The 26,230-nt window shown below is 43.5% G+C and overlaps 1 protein-coding gene across 14 annotated transcripts in view; it reads left to right on the top strand.

Annotated features, from left to right (window-relative positions):
- Window positions 1-26,026, top strand: part of PAK3 (p21 (RAC1) activated kinase 3) — a 249,095-nt gene extending 223,069 nt beyond the window's left edge. For all 14 annotated transcript variants that reach the window (XM_081793298.1, XM_081793299.1, XM_081793300.1 and 11 more), the window contains 7 exons: window positions 1,064-1,112; window positions 1,478-1,590; window positions 3,341-3,458; window positions 4,857-4,956; window positions 5,680-5,876; window positions 21,985-22,122; window positions 25,439-26,026. In XM_081793298.1, the coding sequence (XP_081649424.1) occupies window positions 1,064-1,112; window positions 1,478-1,590; window positions 3,341-3,458; window positions 4,857-4,956; window positions 5,680-5,876; window positions 21,985-22,122; window positions 25,439-25,528 (805 nt within the window). In that variant the 3' untranslated portion in view covers window positions 25,529-26,026. The remainder of the gene's footprint in view (window positions 1-1,063; window positions 1,113-1,477; window positions 1,591-3,340; window positions 3,459-4,856; window positions 4,957-5,679; window positions 5,877-21,984; window positions 22,123-25,438) is intronic.
- Window positions 26,027-26,230: the final 204 nt, after the last annotated feature.

The raw sequence follows: 26,230 nt of genomic DNA, 5'->3' as shown, positions 1-26,230 counted from the left end.
CCTTTACTCACCACAAACATTTCGATGAAATTGACGGGGTTTTCCTTTTTCTTGGGAATAGAGGTAGGGATGTGGTTCAGAATGCATGTGTGTTTCACAGAACGTTGTCACTGTGAATTCAGCTTCACTACACAATTTCTATGTGCAAAGCAAAGGACCCCTACAATTGAAGTTAGAATGGGAGCATGAATACTACCAGGACCTTAGGAATGATAGATTTTTAAAGGGTGATGGGTTGGAGGGAAACGTCATAGTAGAAGCTGTTGAGAAATTTTGAAAAAAAAAATGTCTCAATAGTAAGGCTGTGTTGTCGTTAACTTGGTGTAGCTGCAGCACTAGGTAAGTACGACACTGAGTGTGATTGATTTGTTACATAAAAATATTCTTAAGAGTCAGAAATCTATGAGGGGTGCCCGGGTGGCTCAGCTGGTTGAGTGTCCGCCTTCGGCTCAGGTCATGATCTCACGGTTCGTGGGTTCGAGCCCTGCATTGAGCTCTGTGCTGACAACCCAGAGCCTGGAGCCTGCTTCGGATTCTGTGTCTCCCCCTCTCTCTGCCCCTCCCCAACTCATGCTCTGTTTCTCTCTGTCTCAAAAATAAACAAACATAAAAAAAATTAAAAAAAAAGAGATATCTATGGGAAAAGCACTCTGTCCATGTGCTAAGAGGAAAGGTTGATTTACAGTTGCCTAAACAAGAGATGATGTATTATTTCCTAAACCGTACTTCAGTTTAATCAGAGGACTACAATGTTAGCTGTTGCCACATCCGGGGAGTATTCAGAATATTCCAGGAGCTTCCTAAAAGGATCAGGGCCATTTTGCTCAATTCATTACTGCATAGTGCTGGAAAGTCCGACTGGAATTACTGGCCCACCCAAAGGGATACATTAAGACTGTTTCAGCTGTAATTACCACACAAAAGGGGCGTTCCGTGGTTATTTCATCCTTGAATCTTGAGTTTGCTGATTTCCCTTTCCTAAAAATAATGACATTTTATTTCAAGTAAAATCTATGGATAACAGCTGGATTGCTTATTCATTTGATAACTTTCACCTTCACAGGGCATCAGGTACTGTTTATACAGCGCTAGACATTGCAACAGGACAAGAGGTGAGTGCTAACATTCAATCCTGATTTTTTAATTGTCCTTTAATTCATATGAATCACATTTCTTCTTTGATAGCACCTATGTCTGATAAAATGGGTGGCACTGGGTTGACGTGGGAATCTATTTCATAGATGTCCAAAGTGTCTAAAGTGGATGGTTTACTCGTGATTGACCAAAGAAAAGGGGTATGGGTTTGTGGCACTGAGAAAGAGCCTAGTAAGATAAAGAATTTGTATGCCTTACTCTGTGTGCCATATATATATATATGTATGTATATATATATATATATATATATATATATATATATATATATGGATGTGTGTGTTTAATGACTGTAACTCATTTGTGCATTTTAATCACCATTCAGGTGGCCATAAAGCAGATGAACCTTCAACAGCAGCCCAAAAAGGAATTAATTATTAATGAAATTCTGGTCATGAGGGAAAATAAGAACCCCAATATTGTTAATTATTTAGATAGGTAAGTGGTTTCCCTCATTGTGTACTTGTTTTCTTTTCTTGGCAAATTATTTTATTTAACATCTGTTCATTTAGCATCCGTTCTCCAAATACTTCTCAAATGCTAGAAAAACCTCGCGGATGCTGCAAAAGAGTAGAGTATCACATCTATTGCTAAATTTGCACCCACTTTTCTTTGTCCACCATCAAACATTTGAAGACACATTTTATGGTCTCGCTTCTAAGCATGAGCAGTTTGTGTAATTTCCTTTTGAGCATCGTGACTCCGTGTTGGCAGGAAATAGACTACTGCGTATAGAGGAGAGCTGCGGTGTTTTAAACACTTCATCAACTGTTTGGAGCCAGTGCAGTCTCTGGGTGTCTAAGTGAAGAGGGCTGGCTGTAATGGCCCCGCTTTAATGGGCGCTTTGTGATTAACTGACAGTGAGGTCTAGGGAATTGAGACTTTAATCTCAAACCTTTTTCCTAGACCAGGTAATTAATGTCTCTTTCATCAGTGGTATTAGCAGTGGGTTATAAATAGGCATTTAAAGACAGCGCTAACTCTTCACTTGTGGTTAACATCTGTCTCATTCAATTTCAGTAAGTGTTTGTTTAGCACCGCTGTGCTGTGTACTCTGGGGGGATATAAAGGAAGTAAGACTAGGTCTGCAACCTCAATGAGCTTAAAATCTTGCTTTCTGTGTTTTGTGCCAGGTGGACCGGTGGGAAAGAAAGAGGGGAAAAGGGAGATTAAAAAAAAAAAAAAGGAGTCAAATTTTACAGGCGAAGCCTATGTTTCATAAAGTGCCATTTAGGGACTATCTGTAGCAGAGGGACTTCACTCTGCTTTTTTCATTTTGTCAAAATGGCATTTGTACAAAATGGAGATTTCTAGGATGCTTTCTGTTACTGATGAGGTAGAGCCTGTAATTTTCACATTTAATAGGCTCCCCAGGTGAATCTTATAGGCACTGCAGTTCGAGCACCACTGGATAGAAAGTCTTGCTTCTTATTGATGTCAAACTTAGGGCAGGACAGGATCAGTGGGCTCACTCCATTCTCCAAAATTTCTCTCTAGCTGAGTTGGGGCGGGGAGGGGAAGAGAGACCCGATCATCCTGCTACTGTGCCTTCAGATGACTCCAGATGTTTTGAATTTTGTCCAAATTGTAGGGCTCTGGTGACCTTCCTCCCCATGTTTGATCATCTGCGCGTGCTCCTCAATAGGTGCCTAAAGAAATTGGGCATGTTGCCCCTGATTTCTGCTGGAGGATTGAGACCTCAGCACGGTAAATCCATTGTGAACAGGAGTCTTTTTGATTCAGAAACTGCTTGAAAAGAGTTCAGTAATTAATCCAGTAGCCTCAAAATCAATGCTGAGATCTGAATGCATATCTTGCAACTCTGTATACCATGGGCCAGTTCAGTCCAAGAAGTCAACATTATGGCATATGATATAACATAGTGGCTATTCACTGATCCTGTTTATTGAAAGTAGCTTTTATAGTGGAATGACTGACAGTAGTCAGTCACCAGAGGCCTCCTTGCTCTTTTCCTCCCTCCATGGTGTGCAGTTATATCTGATGATCCTTTGACTTTCATGCATATTCTCTAATGCTAAGGAATATCTCATCACCGTCATGGATATTTTCCTCTTGTTATATAATATGGCCAAATGCAGACATTAATTGTAAATTACCTTAATGGGGATATAAAAGAGTCCCCACTTCCTTAGACCTGAGTCAAAGTCTTTTTATTCTCTTCTTATAGCTACTTAGTGGGTGATGAACTATGGGTGGTCATGGAATACTTGGCTGGCGGCTCTTTGACTGATGTGGTCACCGAGACCTGTATGGATGAAGGCCAGATAGCAGCTGTGTGCAGAGAGGTAAGAAAATAGAGCGTTTCTAGCAGATGACAACACTAAAACCGGCAGTCCTTTTTCTCTGATTATCCAGAATGTGTAGAACATCAGAGCAATGATCGCGTGTCTTTTCTATGGAAAAAAATTGGAGAGCCTAACTTCAATTTAAATCCTTTCCTAATCGCACTTTCCTACCCTCCCTTCCCAGCCTGTTGTATATTCTGGTCATTTTGCTATGGATCTTTTGAACTCTGTTATGCCATTTGCAAGGTGAATGCTCGGCCTGCATGTTGTAGTCTCGATGAACACGGAAAACAGCAATGGTGGCACGGAAGTTTTTTCACATTTGGGGGAATTTTTACACGCTGATGATTTTGTCCTGCACGCACAACGTGAGCCACGTGAATTACAAACCACTATAATCCCATCATTCTCGAGAAAGCAATTTAAGCAAGGTCCTCCCTCAGCCGAGACAGTCGTTGCTTTCACAGTCCAATTTGGACATCCCTCACCCCCCTCCAGGGGGCCTGAGTCTGCCTCTTTTCCAATAACGGTGTCATATCCCTGGTTTTGAGCTAAACGGAGGACATGTTTTCTTATATTTTTTTCAATATTTAAAAACACACCCCTCTCTGGAGTCTCATCCGGGGCATTACCCTCCACCCCATTCATTGTGGTGAGGTTTTCTCTAGACACAAATAGGAACTCTGACCCACTGCTGCAACTTGAAAACCAATGGTGGGAACACAAAACCAAGTAATTTCAGCCAGTCTTTGCTTGTGTTTTATTTTAAATGGTTTGCTCAAATTTCCTCCTCCCTTGCTCTCCTCCCATCTGCCTTTCCTCCTCCCCAAGGATGTACGCATATCCACCAAACACATGTATTTTCTATTCATGCAGTGAAGCAAGCTTCTAATACTTAGGAGAATATTCTACCCTGAGTCTACGGTTTCCATGTTGCATGATGCAAAGCCATTTCCAAGCAAGTAACTGTAGCCACTTCATAGACTAGAAGTGGTTCCCAACCATGGCTGTCCATCAGAGGTAGCTTGGGGCACTCGTTTTAAAGGCAGATTCCTGGGTCCCACTTCAGGCCTACTGAATTAAATACCGTGGATACAGAAGCTTAGTACACCTGTATAAGACCAAGCTGAATCCGTACCCTCCAGATACTAGGTCAAAGTATGACTATTAATTGGTTAGTTTGGCTGACTCAGAAGCTTTTATAATGTATTCTGCTAAGTTACAGCATTGATGTAAACAGTAATGTGATTTCAAAATGATAATACAATAGTAATCTATTTGACTTGACAATGCAAAAGTATGCCTTTGCCCCAAGTATATCTAGAAACAAAATGTAAATTGTTTTAAATTCTTTGCGATATAATCAGAACTTTTTTTTTTTTTTTTCTGATTCAATAGTGCCTCCAAGCTTTGGATTTCTTGCACTCAAACCAAGTGATCCATAGAGACATAAAGAGTGACAATATCCTTCTTGGGATGGATGGCTCTGTTAAATTGAGTAGGTATTTTGGTTCAGATGGTGTTTGAAAGAATATTGGAGGATTTCTGCTCATTTACTGTCTATCTTGAGACGAAAATGGCTATTGAAGGTGATTGGTTTAAAGGCATTTAGAGCCCAGTTTGAAGTAAAGAATTTTTTCTAATTCTGTGTTCCTGTAGATCATGGCCAGATTCTGAGGGGTTAACATTTCAGAATTTCTAGTGACTTCTATCTGCTGGATTATAAATACCTAAATAGAAAACTGAAAGATTCTATAAGTTAAAAGGAACAGTAATGGGGAGGGAACCAGACTGAGGTCTAGGAAAAATGACATCACATTCATAAGTTATTTCAGACCCTTTTAAAATCAGGGCCACTGGAGAGATCAGGTAATAATAGATATGAGCTAGGGAGTTGTGGAAAGCTCAGTGTCGAACAGAAGAAGGTACAGCCATATCTGAAAGTGATCTATTGTTAAAAAAAAAATAAGAATTTGGGGCACCTGGCTGGCCCAGTCATTTGGGCGTCTGACTTGATTTCAGCTCAGGTCATAATCTTATGGTCATGGGATCGAGCCCCTTGTTGGGCTCCGTGCTGAGCCTGCTTGGGATTTGCTCTCTCCCTCTCTCTCTGCCCCTCCCCTGCTCATGCTCTCTCTCTCTCTCAAAATAAATAAACATTAAAAAAAAAAAAAAAACAGAGGAATTTGACTTGATTTTAACGGACTTTCCTTCTCTGCAGCTGATTTTGGGTTCTGCGCCCAGATCACCCCTGAGCAAAGTAAACGAAGTACTATGGTGGGAACTCCCTACTGGATGGCACCTGAGGTGGTGACTCGAAAAGCTTACGGTCCGAAAGTTGATATCTGGTCTCTGGGGATTATGGCAATCGAAATGGTGGAAGGTGAACCCCCTTACCTTAATGAAAATCCACTCAGGGTAAGTAAAATGAAAACATAGATAATTCAGCCCCAGGAAAGGGGCCAAATGTCATTCCTTGTCTCCACCAAAAGTGCCCAGAACAGGCCCTTCCCTGAGACGAGTGACACAGAAGCTCCAAGTTCTACTTCGCAAAATTACTGTGAGCTCATGTCAGTATCTCTTAAGGTGTCTCCGCGGTTTTTCCAGGTGCTTTGATATCAGGATTTCTAACGGCAGGGGTCTATAAAATTCTTTAGTATCGCTTTCTACTGTTAAAAAAAAAACATAGCTAAAAAAAAAAGTGAGATGTGGGAAGAAAAGTATTTTTTATCACATGCCATGGTTAAATGATCTATCTAGGAAACACTTGTTTTACAATCACGTTAACAAAGTGAATAAACGCATTTCCAGAACACCTATAATTTTTAAATTAGATTTTGTCTCATTGTCAGTAATGATTTATTGAGCAGCCGCAGCTGGGTGGGTATCGAATGGAACACGAGAGAGACACTGTGCCAGCCTGGTGGAAGCACAAACTTAATTAGACTGTCTAGTAGAAAATTAATGGAGATAGTTTGTGTTGGGTAACTCAGTTTGCTACTGCAGAAGCAGGTTTGGTTCTCCTGTGGTCTGGTTACCTCTGGAAAGAGAAAAGCTCCGTTTCACAGCCTAACACCATCTTTCTTCAGAGATAAGCCATGGATCACGAGAGTGAAGGGCAAAGGAGCAGGAACGAAACGCCCGCTCAGCCCTGAAGTGAGCCAGCAACTATTTTGTTGTGTAGAGGCTAAGGGAGAGCCAGAAGCTGTGTTACATATTTAAAGGGGATCCCGCTTTTGAAAAAGGAAATGCGCACACATTCAGATTCTACTCTCAAAACACAAATAGGGTGCCAGCGCCAAAGGCATCCTGTGTATTGTTTACACCATTACCACTGAGTCTAAAATCGAATTTGGTCCTTGGTATAAACAAATTGTCCTCGGTAAATGGTTCGGCGTCTACGTGTTAAGCTGATACAATCCATCTTCAAGCCACATATACGTGGCTTTCTGGATATGTAAAGCAACCTACAAACTAATTGTCTAGTTGTTTTCACATTGAACCTTTTGTAGTTGGGAGCTGTGTTCCCGCGAATGGAGAGGGGGACAGCCTCCTCCTCGTCCCCTCCTAATTCCTCTCTGGCACTTGGCCTCTTGTCCAGTCCCTGCACTGATTAGAAAACAACAGATAGGAGAAAATGCCCTAATGAATGCTACGGGCTATTGCTCTGGTCTCATGAAACAATCTGGAAGTGAGATGTGCACATTGATTAGCTGCCTGCGGGGCTGAGTGGAAAAGAAGGGGCATTTTCCCACCGTTTGTGGGTCAGCCCTCCATGAATTTAATCAAGCCCACCCCTGACCTATGGACCAGCGCATCAGGATAATTACTTGGGCTTATCCTTATTGTTTAACCACCTTTGCCCATTAAGAAATAGCAGTGAAAGAACACATCAGGCCTCTTGTTTCCATGGATTTCCTCCACTAAGTCTTCGGAGTTTGGAGGCACTAAACGGATTACGGCTATTTTGCTTTCTGCCTTCTAATGAGTAATTTACAACCTGCAAAATTTAAGGATTAAATAAATGGTGCTGTAAAGCAACTGGTCTCGGTAATGCATTTATTACCTTCCTCAGTTCCCCGATTACAATTGATCGCTCTTTAGCTAGGCTGTTAATTGTTAGAAAAAAGGAAACAAGTTTTAATCTTTATAGGCATCTTCCAGCCTAGGATTAGAACTCATAATGAACAGCTTGTCTCTTAGAATCCACAGCCTTGTATCTAAACAAGTACTTTCAGATTAACAAGCCACCAGGTTCAGGAAGCCTACATTAAGGCCATAACAAAAAGACTTGTCAGAAAGACCACCCTGTTGAATTCCACTGATAAGGATTTAGTCTAACTTTGCTCATTACTCTCCGTGTGTGATCAACCCCCAATGACTCAATCAATCAACAGGTCCGTATTGAGCCAGTGCGCTCTCTCTCTCTCTCTCTCTCTCTGTCTCTGCTAGGTGCCACAAGTGTTTTTTGAGTTTTGATTTTAAATATGTTGCCCTCGTGTTTGCTTAGAGAAAACACAAGGTCTTGGGATATATGCCCTTATTTGGGATTTGCAAAATGTGGTCTCCAAAACCATAGAGAGATTGGAGAGGAAAAGACATAACATGAGCCTGTAAGAAACCTGTATTTTCTTGGGTCCTGGTGACCAGGCTATGTGTGGGGAATTGCAGAATTACAGAGCTTTGGGAGAGGTATGAAAGAGAGGTAGATTAGTCCTTCTTTCTTTGAAATCCTTCCCATACTACCACCCACCCACCCCTTTGGGCTTTGAGGAGGAAAGAAGGAAAGAAGTGTAAGGAAGCAGCGTGGTAGAGGGTCGCACATCATAGTGACAATTTTGGCCCGTGTAGTCAGGTGGATCTGGGTGTGCCCTGCCTCCACAACCTAGAACCTCTATAACTTTCAACAAGTCACTTAAAACCTTTGTAACCCTGTTTCCTTTACATAAAATGGGGGTAATACCTGTCTGGCAGAGGTAGCGTGAGCACTAAATAAAATAATGCATGCAAATCACCTAGCACAGTGTCTAGCTCATTGTAGAAAATACATATATATGTATATTGTCTTCCAGTTTAGACAGGGTTCTGTAAAGCTCTGCCACAGAGCTTTGGATTCAGTTTAGTCCTTGGCGTGGGAACCTGACATCACTGGTTCTTAAAGCTCCTTAGAGAGATAGATTTATTATACAAATAGAAAAGTCAGAAAGGAAAAAGAAAGGATCCTTAGAGTGCTTTTTACACATTCATAAATGGAAATTGGATTCCCCTTTTCTGCAAAAACTTCCCCTTCACAGTAGCTATACTCCGGTCCCTGCAAAAAGTAGACGGTTCTGCAGAGCTCAGTAAAATTACAATGAACAGGTAACACAGGAGAGGTTCAAGGTGAAGACTGGGGCTGTACATTTGGGGGCTGCTTGCCTTTTGTTGTGGTTTTGTGCTCGTGTCTCTATTGGGTCAGTTACAACCGAGCAAGCTCTTTGTGAATGCTGCCAGTTAACATATCACTGATGCAAGGAATCAGCTACTTCCCCCCGCCCCTAGTTATAAAGTGGTTGGAATTGTTTGAATGTAATTCACTCCGCACTAACTGACCCAGTTTGCTCATAAAATGAGTTTTAAAGGTCGTAGAATTATTTACTGATGTTATGAGGTTGGTACCCTTCCAGAGACAGAGAGGAGACAAGCTTCTTACCGTCCCCCACTGCCTGAAGTCTTTGCGCTCAACATAATTGGCCTTGAACATGTTGTTCTGTGACCCATGGACATTTTTAGTGCAGTCTCCAGTAATAAAGTGCCTCGTTTCTTCTGCTTGCCAAAGCGACGGGATAAAATCGAACTTCGCCTGTGGATATGCCAATCAGTGTTGGTGTTCTGCTCATCTCCCCAACTTTTTTTGTGAATTGGAGATATGTGGTCTAAAACCTGTGGTCACAGTGACCCGCTTCTAAATAAAGAGGGGCGATCATTTCCATAAAACGGATCTTTTGCTTGTTGTTCTCAGCCCCAAAAGAGTACCCCTGTATGAACTTTGCATTCACATGTAATTGGGCTGTTCTTATCAATGAGTTTTGATGGAATTTGGTATTTGTGAAATGTCCCAGTGACATCCGGTTGAGGTCCCTAGTGGACTGTGGGCACATCCCTTTTTTACATGTGATTTTCCAAACCTTTATCCTGGTTGAAATGAACTTGAAATGTTGTCTTTCTACCCTTGCTTCAAGCGTCTGTGACACAGTAGCAAGCATTGGATATTTGGAAGGCTGTTACTGGTATTAATAAGGGACGTCTGAATGCTAAAAACAGTATATAATGTAGGATGCGAACCACTGACCCCATACCAGTGGATCTGCCCCGTGGTTGTGCACTGGAATCACCTAAGGAGCCTTAAGAACCAGTGATGTCGGGTTCCCACAGCAAGGACTAAACCGAATCCAAAGCTCTGTGGCAGAGCTTTATAGAACCCTGTCTGAACTGGAAAACGGTTCTTCGCCAGCCCTGTTTGAGCATGATTCTTCAACCAGAAAAGACCATACTGTTATTCTGTACACATTTCTCCGTTTCCCCTAAAAAAATAAAATACCGTGAGTAACTCTGTCAGAGCCCTGTTGAAAAATCCCTTTGCACTTTATGGCATTTTTCTGATTTCCCAGTCCAGTGGCACTATTAGAAAAAGGAATGACCTTAGCTCAGCATATACGTCCATGATACGCCATTTCTTTTTCAATTTTACTGATCCCAAAAAACGGAGTTTATCATGACGACGTGCTAGCTGCTGAGTACATTATTTATTATTTATTATCGGTGATAATAAAGCTATCAGTCTGACTGCTCACGATTAGGAGTGCATGACCCGGATGGCCAGAGAGAAGGGAGGGCACGGATCAAAAATCGGTCCTATTGCATACCCTACGAGGACGACGAGGCTCCCTGTTCTCCCTTTCCCCACACCTAAAGCACTGCGCTAATGTCAGTTACCCTTACCCTTTATTACAGCACTAGGGAAATTCTGGTTGGCTTGGATGTCTAGAGAAGAGAGTTAAGCAGGAGAGAATCTCTAGCAACTGAAAAACAGCAACTAGGGGCCAACGTGCTTCTAGCTCCTCCAACCACTGGAACCTGTGCTGTGGATTGGAATGTCTGGCTTTGATGGCGCGTGCTCATTTGGAATTAAAGTCAGACATAAACTTCCTGAGCGCCGGAGAAGCAAGCATACTTTGCTAGCACTCAGTCAATATTGTTTTGAATGTATTTCAGGAAGAGCTGGGAGCATTCCCTTCTTTTTCCATAAACCACTGTGGAACAGCAAGGTTTGCTGATGGTTTGTTGACACTCCTACTCTGAAGGCAAACCTGTGCCTGAAAGGAGGGGCGAGTTGGGACCAACTGCAACTAAAATAATTATAGAACGGTAACAGGGTTTCTTTTTAATCAGTAAAAAAAAAAAAAAAAATACTGCCTGTCAAAGGATAGACAGCTCTTAAGAATCATTGGTTGTCAGGAATTTAGCACAGGAAAATGGGACCTAGCCATAGGAAAGCTGCAACTCTCATTTAGATTGTAATTCAGAAGCAGACGGCTCAGACTGGTGAGTTATGACCCGGAAGACAGCCAAAGAAGAAATTGATTCCACAGCACGCGAAAATCTGAGACTCTGACCAGGCAAAGAGGAGGGAAAGGAAGATCAAAAATGCAGTGACCGGGGACTTACTGTTGACCGAGACGGATAGGCCCTTATCCTGATATCACCTTATCATTCCTTGGTATCCTTAAAGCATGACTTGGGAATAAGCCAAGGATGCATATGCCTGTTGCCCGAATAGCTACCAGACCCATAACGAAGCAGTTAAGTCCCTCGAAATCAGAGCCCATCCTAAACAGACAAATCACGGAGTGTGCTGATGGGCTTTTGCCTAGTGAAATGCCCACTGGCATGTTTTATCCTGTGGCGTTTTCAGTCTGTGTGTTTGCCGATGAAACATAACGTCACCGAGAAAATCTGGGTTTTCTTGACTACTAAAGATGATTTCTAACTTTTGTCACCATTTTGAAACATACCTTTGTCAACCCGGTTGCGACATCATTTTAGAAGACCCTTTGCATCCTGATAAAAGGATGCTCTGAGATGTCTTACGTGAGATTCTCAGCAGAGAGAGTTTAACTTGATGAAGGCAGTCTTACCTCTGTAGCTGGGAGAGGCAAAGTGCTAACATTGTCAGGAACAAGCTGATCTTTTTGCTGCTTCTTCTGCTTCCTTCCTTCTGTTCCTTCCTTCCCTCTTTCCTTCCCACCTTCCTTCCTTAATTCCTTCCTTCCTTCCCTAACTTTTCCTCCTCCTCCTCTTCCTCTTCTTTCTCCTCTTCCTCCTCCTCCTCCTTCTCCTCCTCCCTCTCCCTCTCCCTCTCCCTCTCCTTCTCCTTCTCCTCCTTCTCCTTCTGATTCTCTTCCACCCTCTCTTCCTCTTCTACCTCCTCCTTCTGTCAGGAATCGTCCCAGTGCTTAGATGGCAAAATTCATCATCACCTTTCTTCCACGAGTGGCCAATAAATGTGAGAGGATGAGACAAAGAGCTTTCTATTGTCTCTACCACCTGTCTACATTATGCGAATTGAAGAGTGAATTCTCTTCCCAGGTGTGCCAGTCAGGAAGTCCATGACCTTGCACAGGTTACTTCTTCCTTGGCCTCCATCTTCTTGTCACTTCAAAGAAGTGGAGCTTGATGAGATTACTGGTTGCCAGGGGACTTCACAAGGCCCTAGAATTCTACGGAGCTCCTTAGGCTTAAAGGGCCCAAGGGAGAGGTCACATGGCTCTTGATTCCACCAGAACAGTCCTCTTTAATTGTTTTTCTGTATTGGGCTTCCACATGAGCGGCACCTAAGGAAAAGGAGAAACTCATGAGTCTCTGACTCTGATTCTGTGTTCTTGAGCTGTAGGTAGGCTACAGCCTTCCCTGACGGCTGGAAGAGCCATGGTTTGGGTGTGTGTTGTCTTTAGGACTGCTTCCAGAGGAGTGACCTTCAGGAAGCAGCTCGGAGATGTCTCTCTCATCACCTCCTGACTAAATCTGTATCCCGTAAAGAGGGAAGATCCCCCTTCTCCTACCAAGCAAAGATACTTGACCATGTTGGGAGTGAAAGAAGGCTGCATGTAGGGCCACACAGCCTGCTCTGACAGGACTCTTGGGGAGAAGCCGGGAAACAACACTGCAGTGATAGAGCTACTATAGGGATCCATAGGCTGCACTCTGGGGCATGAAGGGAAGAATCATATGCTACCGTGTACAGAGCTGGTCAGCTGACCGACTGCTTACAAAGTAGAAGTCGCAACCAATTGATGTGAGCAACATAATGCATGTTTCACAGATCATGCTGTGGTTGGCTGTTTTGAACCCAATACAGTAATTTGGGTGAAAAGCCCAGAAGAATCGGGGAGTTAGTGCCCTACCTCCTCTAATGTTCTAAAATGAGACATGAAAAATGTGTCGTGTTCAATGGCACCTTAGAACCAGAAAGCAGGTGCAGGTTGAAGCGAAAATGGGAGGTGAAGAAGCCCATACACTAAAACTACAGGCAGTGCTTTCAGAAATTGTATGCGAGAAGACCAGAGAGATAGGGCAGTAGCAGAATGGGACTGAGGATCGGGTCCCTTTGGCCTCCCTGATTCTTTAGCTTCTATCTTCATTTCTCTTCCTCTAGGTTCCATCAGCCACCCTTCTCTCCCCATTGTCATTTGGCCCCTGTCCTTGCCCTGTGATCATCTGCTCCTTCTGCTTCCCCCAGCTTTTCTCCTCCACCTCCTGTCCCATTTTGCTTTGCCTCTTCTCCGTGCCTCTGCCTACCCTCATCCCCACTTCCAGATCCCCTCTGGTTCTCAATCCTGGGTTGCCACTTGGGCTGCCCTGGGGTTTCGTTGTGAACACACATAGCCTGCTCCGTGTTTCTTGACAAGCACTATTAATCCTGAGAGATTAGAACGAGCACACCCATTGTTGGAGTCATCTGGTCTTTATTTTCTAGCAGTGGCCAGTCCTTTATGCTCGAAAGGAGCACTCTAAAACTAGACCGACACCTAATCAGTCACTGGTACCTAATTACTTTTTGCCATCAACCTGTAAGAGGATCGATCTGTAATAGGTTCCTTTTGAATGACTTTTAGGGATTAAACAAAAACAAGCACCGTCCCCCCCAACCCCATGATGTGGTGACAGATGAGAACCACTATGGAAGACAAGTAGGGAACAGAATGACACCACACTGCATACTCAGCGATCACGCTGGACCGTTGGGATAAACAAGTCAACGTATGGAAGAAAACGTTAGGTGTACTATAGTAATTTCTTACTGCATATTTTGGCCCATTCGTTTTCTTCTTAGAAAGGAACATTAGGGCCTCTCATGACATCCATAAACACATCAGAGGTAGCAGTACACTCTGGCCTTTGACCTCTGAAATCCCAGGTCATGAGTAAACTAAGCCATGAGGTGTCAAGTCACTCGTTGCCAAATAACTCTCATAAAACACTCAAGGGTAGTTGGAAAGCCTAAGATGAGGGAGGAACCAGGACAGCAGGAGACTGCAGAGTACAGAGCTGCTTATAAACTCTCAACATACACATAGACACTGGAGAATACAGTGTGAAACCCTCTAACTGGTGACCTTTGTTCCCCATTTCCAAACAAGTGGAGAACGAATGATTGACCTCATGAGTGTCCGTTTCCTCTGTAGAGGTAAAGGCGAACTTTTCAGTGTGCCTCATTCCTTTTAAATGTTTATTTATTTTTGAGAGGGAGAGGGAAGGACAGAGAAGGAGCGAGACAGAGGATCTGAAGCAGGCTCTGTGCTGATAGCAGAGAGCCTGATGCCTGCTCCACCCTCAGGAACCGTGAGATCATGACCTGAGCCAAAGTCGGGCATTTAACCCACTGAGGCACCCAGGCGCCCCAGTGTGCCTCATTTCTTGAGGAGCCCTTGTGTGCCTCTGCTAGGAGAATTCCTACCTCAGAGACTGCAAACAGTGTGAGGTGTTATTTGCAGTGGTCAAGAGCAAGAACTCTGGACTCTCCCTTGATTCAAACATTGACTTCCTCGTTGCTAGTTGTGCGATACTGGACAAGCTAAATTAGTCCCACAGGCCTCAGTTCCTTCATCTGTCCCCGGGGGATCATAATCAAGTCTACCTCAGTGGGTTGTTGTGTGGATTAGGTCACCTAATAGTAATCACTGAATAAATGTTAGCTAGCTATTAAGACTTTCCATGGACATAGTATTTATAGAGATATTGAGACACAGATGAATAGCCTTCTTGGTCTTAGAGTTCAGTTACATTGTTTTGTTAAATAGATTTTTATTGGCTAGGTTGGGAGCCTTTTCACCATGTATAACACGATTTCCGTGGGAAAATGTGTTTTGTGTCCCAGATAGTCAACTTAGAAAGAAATGTTTGTACCACACCCAATCGTCTTTGTAAATTGAGCCTTTGTATCGGTGCCGGAGCCTTTCGTGGTTACTAACACATTGCCATGTAAGTCCCCTGGTTTGTTTTCTAACATCTTAATCTAAACTTTATAAAGTGTTATAATGAACTGAAGTCACAAACTGAAGCTTTTTAATTAAATGGTTAGTCCTGTTGCGAAACTGCCTTAATGAAAATTTATTGGGTACATATGGATTGTTTTGGGGCCTCTTTGGAGAAATGTGGTAACTTCTAAGATGACTGCATTGATCTTTTTTAACCGAGGAAATTGCCAATAAGGTAAATTGAATTATTCCTTCAACTGGGTAGAGTAGTTTTCTCTGAGTACTTAGGAAAATTTTAGATGCACATTGGAGTCAGTGAAAACTGTGGTGTTTGTGTGTTATTGCCAAGAGACTTTAGAGTTATTATATTTTTTAATTTTTTTAAGTTTATTTATTTATTTTGAGAGAGCATAAGTGGGGGAGGGACAGAGGAAGAGAGAGAGAGAGTGAATCCCAAGCAGGCTCTGCACTGTCAGCATAGAGCCCGACGTGGGGCTTGAACCCATGAACCGCAAGATAATGACCCAAGCGGAAATCAAGAGTCAGCCACTTAACCAACTGTGCCACCCCGGCGCCCCTAGAGTTATTATGAAGAATTCCAGAACATCAGAAACTTCTAGGTAATGTGTATATCAAGATCACCATGAAGGAAGCCACCATTTTATGCCCCGAGGTTGTCCTTCTAACTTTACAAACAAGGTCAGTAGGTCATAGGGCCTGCATTGCCCCACCTGAGGAATCAAACAGACCTTGCATAATGATGTAGCAAAAGACTAATCAAGACTGCCTTCGCTGTTCAGTCAGAGAAGACTACATTTCAGAACTATGTTTCAAGTTCCAGAGACCATCATCTTCTCCCCTTCCTGTCTGGCTTTGCCCATGCAGCAGATTACCATGTTATGGCCATCTTTTTCCAGTTTTCGCTCCCTTCGATGCCATCCCTTTCCAGAGCTCTTTTCCTCCTCCCACACCGAGGACCAGGTCATCAGAAGTTACCACATGCCAGGCCTGTGCGACTCAGAAAAGGCGCTTTGGTCATTCTCTGTGTATCTTCTCATATGTTGAATGATTCACTTAAGTTCTGAGCTTTAATACCTCGTGTATCCAAGTCTGTTAGAGTCCCAGCACAATTAGGTGTGTTCATACATTTTGGCTCTCCTTTTATTCGGCAACGAACGCATTTCCTGGGCACCTGTTTGAGGCTAACTCTGTCTGCAGGGTAACCAGTTATCCCGGTTTGCTAGGGTACTGAAACCCAAAACAGTCCGCAGAAAACCAAGGTGGCTGAGGGAGAAGGCTTGAAAGACGAAATGCCATGTGAAATAGAGCCTCAGCAGCAAGCGGAAGTTCACCAGGCGCTTATGAGAAACGGGGCTAGCATTTTAAGCAGATATTAAAGAGCATTTCTTATTCAGAGTTCAGTGAACAGACTGGCTTGAATGGTATGTGAGCTTTGGCCAGTGTGTGTACATATGTGGGGGTGGGGGAAGAAGGGCTCTCGGGTAAGAAGAGAACACACTGAGGACCACAAAGACCACGGGGGCCCAATCATGGAGGACCGTCTATGCCATGCCATGGATCCTGGGGACCAGTGGTTTTCAAAAGACGGTAGCGAGCCCTTGGTTCAAATGAAACCTTGCTTGGAAGCATAAAGAAATAGAGAAAAAAGAAATATTTCTCTGATTGAAACAGATATGTGTGGGTGCAGGCTCCTAGAGCCTTCACATGTATCTCCCTGTCCCGCCTCTTTGGAGGACTATTTTGGGGAGTACAGTTTGAAAACCACATATGTGGACCACGGAGGAGCCAACAAAGATTTTTTTCTAACAGCCAGCTCATTTTTTTCTGAGTTTTCACTAGCTCAAGATAAAACCACACTGTGATCACTCATGCCGCGATCTATTTTCCCCAATCTTTCTTCATGTAAGACTTGACTTTGTTAGGGGGCGCCTGGGTGGCTCAGTCGGTTAGGCATTCAGACTTGGGCTCAGGTCGTGATCTCGCGGTTTGTGGGTTCGAGCCCCACATCGGGCTCTGTGCAGACAAGTCAGAGGCTGGAGCCTGCTTTGGATTCTGTTGTCTCCCTCTCTGTCTCCGTTCCTCCCCCACCTGCACTCTGTCTCTGTCTCTCTCTCAAAAAAAAAAAAATTAAAAAAAATTTTTAACACACAAAAAAGAAAAAAAGACTTGACTTTGTTAGTAAAACCCTTTTTGCTGTGATTGTTGTATTGGTTGCAACTGTATTTGTCTCCCATTAGCAGAGCAGCGGGTAGCAATTTTCTTTTTACAAAGATAGTACCCAGCTTACACGCAGGACGTGTTCCAAAAGTTCATTTTTAAGTTAATTATTTGGAACTCAGAGTACATTTTCCCATAGAAGCAGCATTATGTGTAGTGAGTAGGTTCCCAGGCCATTCCACAAAGGCCAGTTTAGCCCATAATATAACTGAAAGTGTGGATTTTTGCAATGGAAATTAGTTGGATATAATACTGTTGCAATTAAAACGAAAACAATAGTTGAAAAAAAAAGTCTGGGTTTTTGTTTCCCTCAAGGGTTAGCACTTGATGAAAAGCAGGTTTAATCCTGGGAAGACAAAGAGAAATACATGAGGAGTTTTGTGTGAGTTTGGACGGCACAGCTTTGGAAATTTTTTTTTACATAATGTTTGGGACGGTTTCGTAAATAAGAAAAGCAGTCGTGTTCTTGTAGAAAATTTGGAAAGTTGAAAAATATGTTTGAAAAATTCAATCACCAGTAATCCTACCACCCAGAGAGAACATATTGGTGTGTTTCCTTTCAACCTTTTCCTGACTATGTGTATTTTCTAAATCAAGCCAGCAGCATTAACAGAGTGCATCCCACATGAACTGCTGTGCAGTCTTTAAAATGATATTTATAGGGGCACCCGGGTAGCTCAGTCACTTAAGCCTCGAACTTCCGCACAGGTCATTATCTTGTGGTCCGCAGGTTCGAGCCCTGTGGCGGGCTCTGTGTTGACAGCCTGGAGCCTGCTTCGGATTCTGTGTCTCCCTCTCTCCCTGCCCTTCCCCCGCTCGTTCTCTCTCTCTGTCTCAAAAGTAACATCAAACATTTTTTAATAAAATGATATTTAGGAAGAAGTTTGTAAAACATCAAACAATATTTATGATCTAGTGTTTAAGTAAAAGGCATTCTTGCATCTGATACCTCGATTGGGGGCCAGGGTGTGTAAGGCTACCAACCAAGATCCCCAACCTTCAGTCCCACCGCCACCCCCAGTCCCCACAACAGATACCAGAGTTCCTCCTTTTTCTAGAAATTCGGAAGAGGACGTGCGTTCTCTTTTAAGTGTGGTGAAGTTCATAGCACTGGCTCCTTATTCTGATTCCCCTTCAGATTCCTGAACTTTCTTCTCCCTTTCTCCGGTGTATCACCAACCCTACTCATGCTGCACAACCCTGATGAAGGCCATTTTGTAATTCATGAATAGAAAGAGGGGCACACGTTTCCTGAGGTAATGAGGCATGGACTAAAGAGAAGTGAGAAGGATTTGGGCAGAAGTGTATGTGTACTTGTAAGGCAGGAGATTATGTGGAGGAAACTGTATTGAGCCACAGTGGTCAAAGAAAGGTAGGGAAATGAAACCATGTAGCATGCAGGCAGACCTAGGGAGGGTGGAAACGAAGAAAAGTGTGTGTGTGTGTGTGTGTGTGTGTGTGTGTGTGGGCATGTGTTTAGGACCTGGCTTGGCTCACAGAGCAGAAAAAGGCAAGCAAAGGACAGTGAGTGTAGCGGAATTGTGGCCAGCGGAAATAAGAAAGTTTTAGGAGGAGGCAGCAAATTGTAAGGTGCATGGTAAGCAATTTTCTCTGAATAAGGGAACAAAGATGGTTTGTGAGGACAGGTGCTTGAAGCACTAATCGTCCGCGAACTAAAACACCCTGTTTGAACTCCATGTAATATATCTGCTGTGATCAAGCACCATTTGACTTCAGCCCAGTTGATGATTTCCTAAAAGCAGTTTACAAACACATTCCTTTTTCACACTATTTTATTTTATTTTATTTTATTTTGTTTTATTTTATTAGTCAAGATTAGATTTGCAGCTGACTTGTATTTTGGCACGGAAGTCTCAATAGCTGCCCCTCTGTGTTTGCTGTTCATCAGTGAAGGAATTGAAAATCAGAAAGGATTGAGGGGTCGGGGGAAACAAGGTGTGGGTTTAGAGGGAGTTGTATTTCATGTGGCATTTTTTTAATGTACTGAGTGAGAAAGCAAAAGTTTCATTGCACTGTATAGAAACTTGTGCCATTTTAATTCTCGGTCATCACCATGTAAGGGAATCTCACTCTGTGGGATTCTGTGGCTCTCGTGTCTGGTGAACTTACAATTCAGAGATTCTGGGTTAAGGGGGCCACAAGTCCTTGGCTAGTGATTCTCAGTGTTGGCTACAAATTGGAGTCTCCTGGAGAGCTTAAAAAATCCCGATGCCTGTTCCACCCCCAAAGATTTTCACTTAATTGGTTTGGGGGTGAGAACTGGGCGTGGGGATCTTTTAAACCTCTCCAGGTGACTCCCATGTGCAAGCACTTCTGGGACCTTCTAGTTTAGCCCATTGCTTTAATTACCCGTGTGGGTTAAACCAGTTCTCAAAGTGTGGTGCTGGAACTAGCAGCTTCAGCATTTATAGGGAACTTGTTTGAATGCAAATTCTTTGGGCCCCCCTCCAGATTTACTGACTCAGAAACTCCGGGGGTGACCTAGGAATCTGTTTTAACAAGCCTTGTAGGTGATTCTGATGCATGCTGTCGGTTGACAGCCATTGAATTAAACAGTCCCTCCTAACCCATTCTCTTTTTTAATGTTTATTTATTTATTTTGAGAGAGAGCACAAGCAGGGGAGGGGCAGAAAGACAGGGAGAGAGCATGCCAATCGGGCTCTGCGCTGTCAGTACATGGCCCGACTCAGGGCTTGATCCTATAAACCATGAGATCATGACCTGAGCTGAAGTCAAGAGTTAGATGCTCAACTGACTGAGCCACCAAGGCGTCCCCTAACCCTTTCTAAAGTACACTTGTGGAGGTTTCTAGGCAGGAGGAGAGATGTCTTTACCAGCTGATGAAAACTGGTCCAGGAAAGGACTTTTTTTAAAAAATTTTTTAATGTTTATTTATTGCTGAGAGAGAGAGAGAGAGACAGAGCACCAACGGGTGGTGGGGGGCAGAGAGAGAGGGAGACACAGAATCTGAAGCAGGTTCCAGGCTCTGAGCTGTCAGCACAGAGCCCAATGCGGGGCTCGAACCCATGGACCGCGAGATCGTGACCTGAGCCGAAGTCGGCGCTTAACCAACTGAGCCATTCACGTGTCCCCAGGAAAGGACTTTTATAAAAATACTTCTAATTATGTTAGGAGCCATGGTGGGCAAAGAAGAAAGAGATAAGGGGGGAAACTATTTGCCACGAAAGCCCAAGCAAGTTCAGGAGGGAGCATGTCTTCATCATAGTTAGGGGGTTGGTCACATAGGCAGACATAACCCTGGTGGCAATACCTGCAGGAAAACTCCTACTTATCCTTCAAAACCCTGTTCAGATGCCAACCTCCACTGTGAAGCTTCCTCTGAGCTCTAGGGTAAACTGCTTCCTCCTTGTATTTACACAACACTTGCTATCTCCCTCCTTTAGCTCTCGTCCCACTGTATTGTAGCTATGTATGTCTCTCTCCCTTACCAAATTGTGTGATCTTTGAAAGCAGGGCATTCTCATATTCATCTTTGGATATCCAGTGTCTAATACACTACCTGATACATACGTAGCGTTCTAGAATTGTTTGCTTACAGGAGGCATGAGGAACAACCACCTTTTTTTTTTTTTTTTTTTTTTTTTTTTGGCTGTCATGAGCCTTCAAAAGATGGGTTTACCTTTGTGAATTAATCAGGGACCCGGGTCCGGCTCTCTCCCTGAAGGCTAGGCCCTTGATTCTGTCAGCACACCATGAGTCAGTCGGTAGATGCCTCTCAGTGGGGGTGGCCTTACAGAACAAAGATCTCAGAAATATATTAGCGACTGATTATTTTACAGTAGGATCCATGATCGTCAGGTCCCAGGAGTACCAATGCCAAGTTTTCTCATAGTTTCTCTTATTAGACGTAGACTTTCACAGGAAATCTAATTGAAATGTACAGGGATACATCTGCCATAGGGCAGAAGTACTGGAGTCCATGGGTCTCACCGGTTACTTCGCATTGAGGCCCTACCATCTCTGTGGTTCTTTGTGCTTCTCTAATTCTGTAATGTACTCTGTTCATCCCTGGGATGCTCACAAATATTCTTTTTCTGTAAGTTGATTTATTTATTTTTAGAGAGACCGCACGAGCGAGGGAGGGGCAGAGAGAGAGGGAAAGAGAGAGAATCACAAGCAGACTCCATGCTGTGAGCACAGAGCCCGACACGGGACTCAAACTCACGAAATCGGGAGACCGTGACCTGAACTGAAACCAAGACTCAGATGCTTAATCGACTGAGCCACTCAGGCGCCCCTCACAAATATTCTTCAAACAAGATAAACACTGAGCAAATTGCAGTCACTTTTACAACAGTGCCTTCTGGAGGTTGTACCCAGGTCAACGTGATTGGGTGTGTGCGTGTTCCCCAAGTCTTTAGAGTCACGGTTTCCCAGGCAGCCCCTTGGCTTCATTTCCTAGGTGGTTAATCACACATTCATTATAACTGGATTTTTACTGACTTAACTCTCCGAGGGACAACCTTTTAACCTTATTTCCAAATTTTGGGGGGTGGAGCCCCTCACTGTCACCTCAGTCACTGCCGAGAGGAGTGATTTCTAACTGGTAGAGAAACTTTGAAATACATGTCAGTGTCATGTTCTAAAATGGAATTTTTAAGACCGCGAGTATAAACTGGAAGAAGCTGGATTCGTACCTTCCGTGCCAACTCACGATCCTCATTTGTCAGTGCTGAATGGATCTTCCTGTTTTTTTCTTTGCTTTTCTTTTCTTTTTTAAATCTCTGTAGGCATTATACCTGATAGCCACTAATGGGACTCCAGAGCTCCAGAATCCTGAGAGACTGTCGGCTGTGTTCCGTGACTTTTTAAACCGCTGTCTTGAGATGGATGTGGACAGGAGGGGATCTGCCAAGGAGCTTTTGCAGGTGAAAATAAAACAGGACAATTACAAAGAGAGAGTCATTACATTGAGCTTCTCCATCTCAATGTGTGACAGTAAGGGAAGCCGTGTCAAGAGATGTCTAGTTCGAGTTGGGCCGTAGCCATTTGGTTTTAGACCACAGGCACAGAAATAGAGGCATGCATCTAATACATGATTGATTGGCATGTTGCCTTTCTTCTGAGAAGTTGGCACTTTAATCTGTAAATCTCTTTTGTTCTTCCTGGAGTCTTATTTTGCAAGGAACAGAAGAAAACTGTGAACCTCTGGGGTTGCCGTCTTGTTCTAAGCTTGACTGGTGCCCCTGGATGTTGTACGCAGGTGCCCTTGGCCAGAGGTAATTCTCTGCGTAACTATGCAGTTGTTTCCATGGCGCTCGCTACTCTAATACCTTACTGGTCAAAGCCCCTTGGCTGGTGATGGCAAATGGCAGGCACCTGCTTGCCTGGGTGAGTACCATCCAGTGATGAGTGCCTCTGTGACCACTTGCCCTTTTCAAGGCTCTCAGGGAATTAGCATAACCGATGGTCATTAGTACCAATTCCCTGCCACATTCTTTGCATACATTATCTCATTCAATTCTTAAAACAACTCCATACGGTAGGTGTTATTATCCTGTGTCACAGATGTAGAAATTGAGGCTGACACAGCCATCGAGTGGCAGAACTGGGATTTGAGCCCTGGATTGTCAGACTTTCCACCACACAAACCCACAAACCAGTTTAGAGAAAAAGACGTACTCCTATTGATGGAGGAACACATGCCCAGGACTACACATATACCTTCATCGCTGGGGACTGGGCCTCAGGGACACGTGTCAAGCCCCGTAATGTCAAAGAACAGTGACTACTTATTCTCTCTGTGACTTTGAACACTTAATCCAGTTAAACAAAAAGGTGCGGCCCTTGGTTATATTGTGTGTTAACCACAGACCAAGTTTGTTCTAGGCAAAGAAAGAAAGGAAAGGAAGGAAGGGAGGAAGGAAGGAAGGAAGGAAAGAAGGAAGGAAGGAAGGAAAGAAAGAGAAAGAAAGAAAGAAGAGAAAGAAAGAAAGAAAGAAAGAAAGAAAGAAAGAAAGAAAGAAAAAGAAACACAAGCATTCCCGTTGCTTCTGAACCCCCTGCAGACACAGAGAGCTACACCCCGGGGGAAAATATATCCCACCTCAACCCAAATCACACCTGGGATAAACTGGTTTCTTAAAGAGGCTACACCTTCTCTTTTCTGCTACCTGTGAGCATTTCACAGGCTGCCCTAAGGCCGCACATGTCAAATCTGCAATGGCCCTTCACCGACCCTCTATTTAACCCACGGCACCTCACGTGTATTGCCTTAAGTCCACAGAACATTGTTTTCTGACTCTAGCCTCTCATTGCCCATTTCAGAGGCTAGAAAAGAGAGAGACGCATGGCATTCACCCGCCTCTAGAATGCTTGAGAAGAGACACAGGTCTTGAAGTATTTGTGTGCCTTTGTGGCCTAAGTCAAGTCTCTGCCCATCAACTGATATTTTTTGAGCACCTCCCCTTTGCAAGGCTTAACTGCAGTGAGTGATACATACGTCTCAGAGGCATGATTCCTGCTCGCCCGAAGTTCACAATGTCCTTGAGTATTTGCAAAAAACAACACGAGGTGTTTTTACAGACTTATTGAAACCAGGTGGCTATTCAAACGATAAATGCTGTGGTTGATTAGCGAGCAACTTCTATAGGTTACGGGGACCAGAAAGTGTCTGACAAACGGGAAGGAGTTCTGCTGAGTCTTGAAGAGCAGAGCAGTTTTAAATAGTCAAGGTGAACAGGGGAAGGGATTTCAGATAGAAGGATTATAGTGTGACCAAAGGCATGGAGACAAGGTTTAATGAAAGGAACAGAAAATGAAGCATATAGTTGAAGTAAAGAAGTCGAGTCAGGAAGCTGTAAGAGAGAGGACCATAGAGTGCCTTGAACACCAGTCTATAGAATTTGGGCTGTAGCCAGTGGGGAAACACTGAACATATCTGAGGGTCACATGGTGACAGCTTTGTTTAGGAAGATGAATCTGGTAGTGTGCAATAAGAATTAGCAACAGGAAAAAAAATGGCGGCAGGAAGATGGAGGAGGAGCTAAGGTTTATAGTTCAGGATTAAGTTGATTAGGCCTGAATTACGAAGGTGAGAGATAATTGTGAAAGGCATTAAAAAAGTACTTGGTAGCCGATTGCATGTAGAACATAAGGCAGAAGAAGACAAAAGTGACTTCAGAATATCGAACCAGTGGCAGCATTCAGTAAAAGCAAAAATGATGGAGGATAATACACTGGCTAGCATTTCTTTGCCTCTATGTAGCTTAAAAGGAACTGTCACTTACTTCATCTAACCATTGTAATAAGCAGAGGAGATCATTGAACCTAGGTGGGCTGATTCCAGAGCCTCTGTGGCTTACATCACGCAAGTGTACCCTGTTTGGGGGACCTTAACATGTGTTTTTAAATGTTGAATTCAAGGGGACAGAAGGACATCGGGAAGGAAATACCCAGCGGGCAATTGGAGAAGTAGGACCTGTCTGCAAGAAAGAGGTCAGGTCACTCCATATTGCTTTGGGAGTCATCCCCATAAAGCTGATAAGAGGTCAAAACCATGAAAGAAAGTGAGCTCTCAAAGGAATCGAGTTAGAAAAAGAACATGATGAAAGCTGAGTTCTGGTATGTGGGAGGTGAGAGAAGGGAGGGAAGGCAGGGAAGAAGACAGAGGAGGAAGAGTCAGTGAGCATACACATGGAAGAGAACCAAGATGGTAGAACATCACAGGCTGCCAACGAGGAAAACATTTCAAAGAGGGAAGGGATATTCATTTGTATTAAGTACTGCAGAGGGGCCAAGAGAGGAATGATAGAGGCACGGCGATGGGGTTTAGCAGATAAGAAACCACTGGTTTCAGGGCCAAGGTCCACCAAGGTCACTTCTTCCAACCTGAGAGCTGCTCCAGATAAATGCATCAGTTGGGGAAAATCAGAAAACGAGACTGTTGCAAGCCCAGTGAGATTTTTTTTTTTTTTATGAGACCCCCTCCTCTGAGTTTCTGGCTCGGCCCGTCAGTTGCCGGAGCGTTTCATGACACTGAATGACCAGAACATCTGAGGAACAAAACCTGGTGCTAGCTTTAATGAAATAAAGATACTTCATTATCTTTCATGGTGTTTCATTGGACACTCAAAGTGCGTTTGAACGAAGAAAGGGCCGCTTGAGAATGTAAAAGTAATATACTTGTGGGAGGGAAATAGACCAGTAATTCCTCTTGTTTGTTTGTTTGTTTCCCTTTTGCAGCATCCATTTTTAAAATTAGCCAAGCCTCTCTCCAGCCTGACTCCTCTGATTATCGCTGCGAAGGAAGCAATTAAGAACAGCAGCCGCTAGGACTGCAAGCCTTACCCCACACCATCTCCCTCCTGAGTAAGACTGAACTGTGAAACTCTGCGGCAGGAAAGAGGGAAGCAAAGACAGTCAAATGGGGTGGGGGTGGGGGTTCTTTAACTTTCCAATGACTAGAAACTTCTTATAAGCCTTTTTCCTACTCCCTCAGATTATGTAATTTATTTGTAAGCCTGAATCGCAGCCCGAACCGGGCAGCAATGTCGAAGCGGCCGTGAAGTGGCCACTTCTTCCGTGAAGCGAAAGAGCCAGTAGTGAATCCCCTCGTTTTGTGCATTCGCTTTGAAGAAAACAAGGTTTCTCAAAGATGCACACTCCCTCTTCATAGTGTCGTGTTCGTTTTTAAGTTAGAGAGTAGTCCCTCTTGCATTCGAACCTCCTTCAAAACTCCTTACCCAAATGTGACGTTCTTCACTTGCACTGTCATGAGGTGTCCAGAGGAAAAAAAAAAAAAAAAAAAAGATGTCAAAACGTTTTTTTTTTTTAAAGCAAGCAAAAAATGAAAAGCAAAAACAAAACAAAACACAAAAAAACCACAAAAAACAAAAACAAAACAAACAAAAAAAATTACCCCAGAGCAAATACTGTGTGACCATGTGGAAGTCCATGCCCTAATAGAGTTGCGATTTTGCATTCTTCTTCGATAGTGGTGGCTTGGTTTGCGTACCTGTTTTTCTGCATTTGTAC

Source organism: Panthera onca, chromosome X, assembly GCF_046562875.1.
Source record: "Panthera onca isolate mPanOnc1 chromosome X, mPanOnc1 haplotype 2, whole genome shotgun sequence".
In the NCBI taxonomy this organism is placed as follows: Eukaryota; Metazoa; Chordata; class Mammalia; order Carnivora; family Felidae; genus Panthera; species Panthera onca.
Note: the sequence above shows the minus strand (reverse complement) of the source record. Positions and strands in the feature narration are given on the sequence as shown.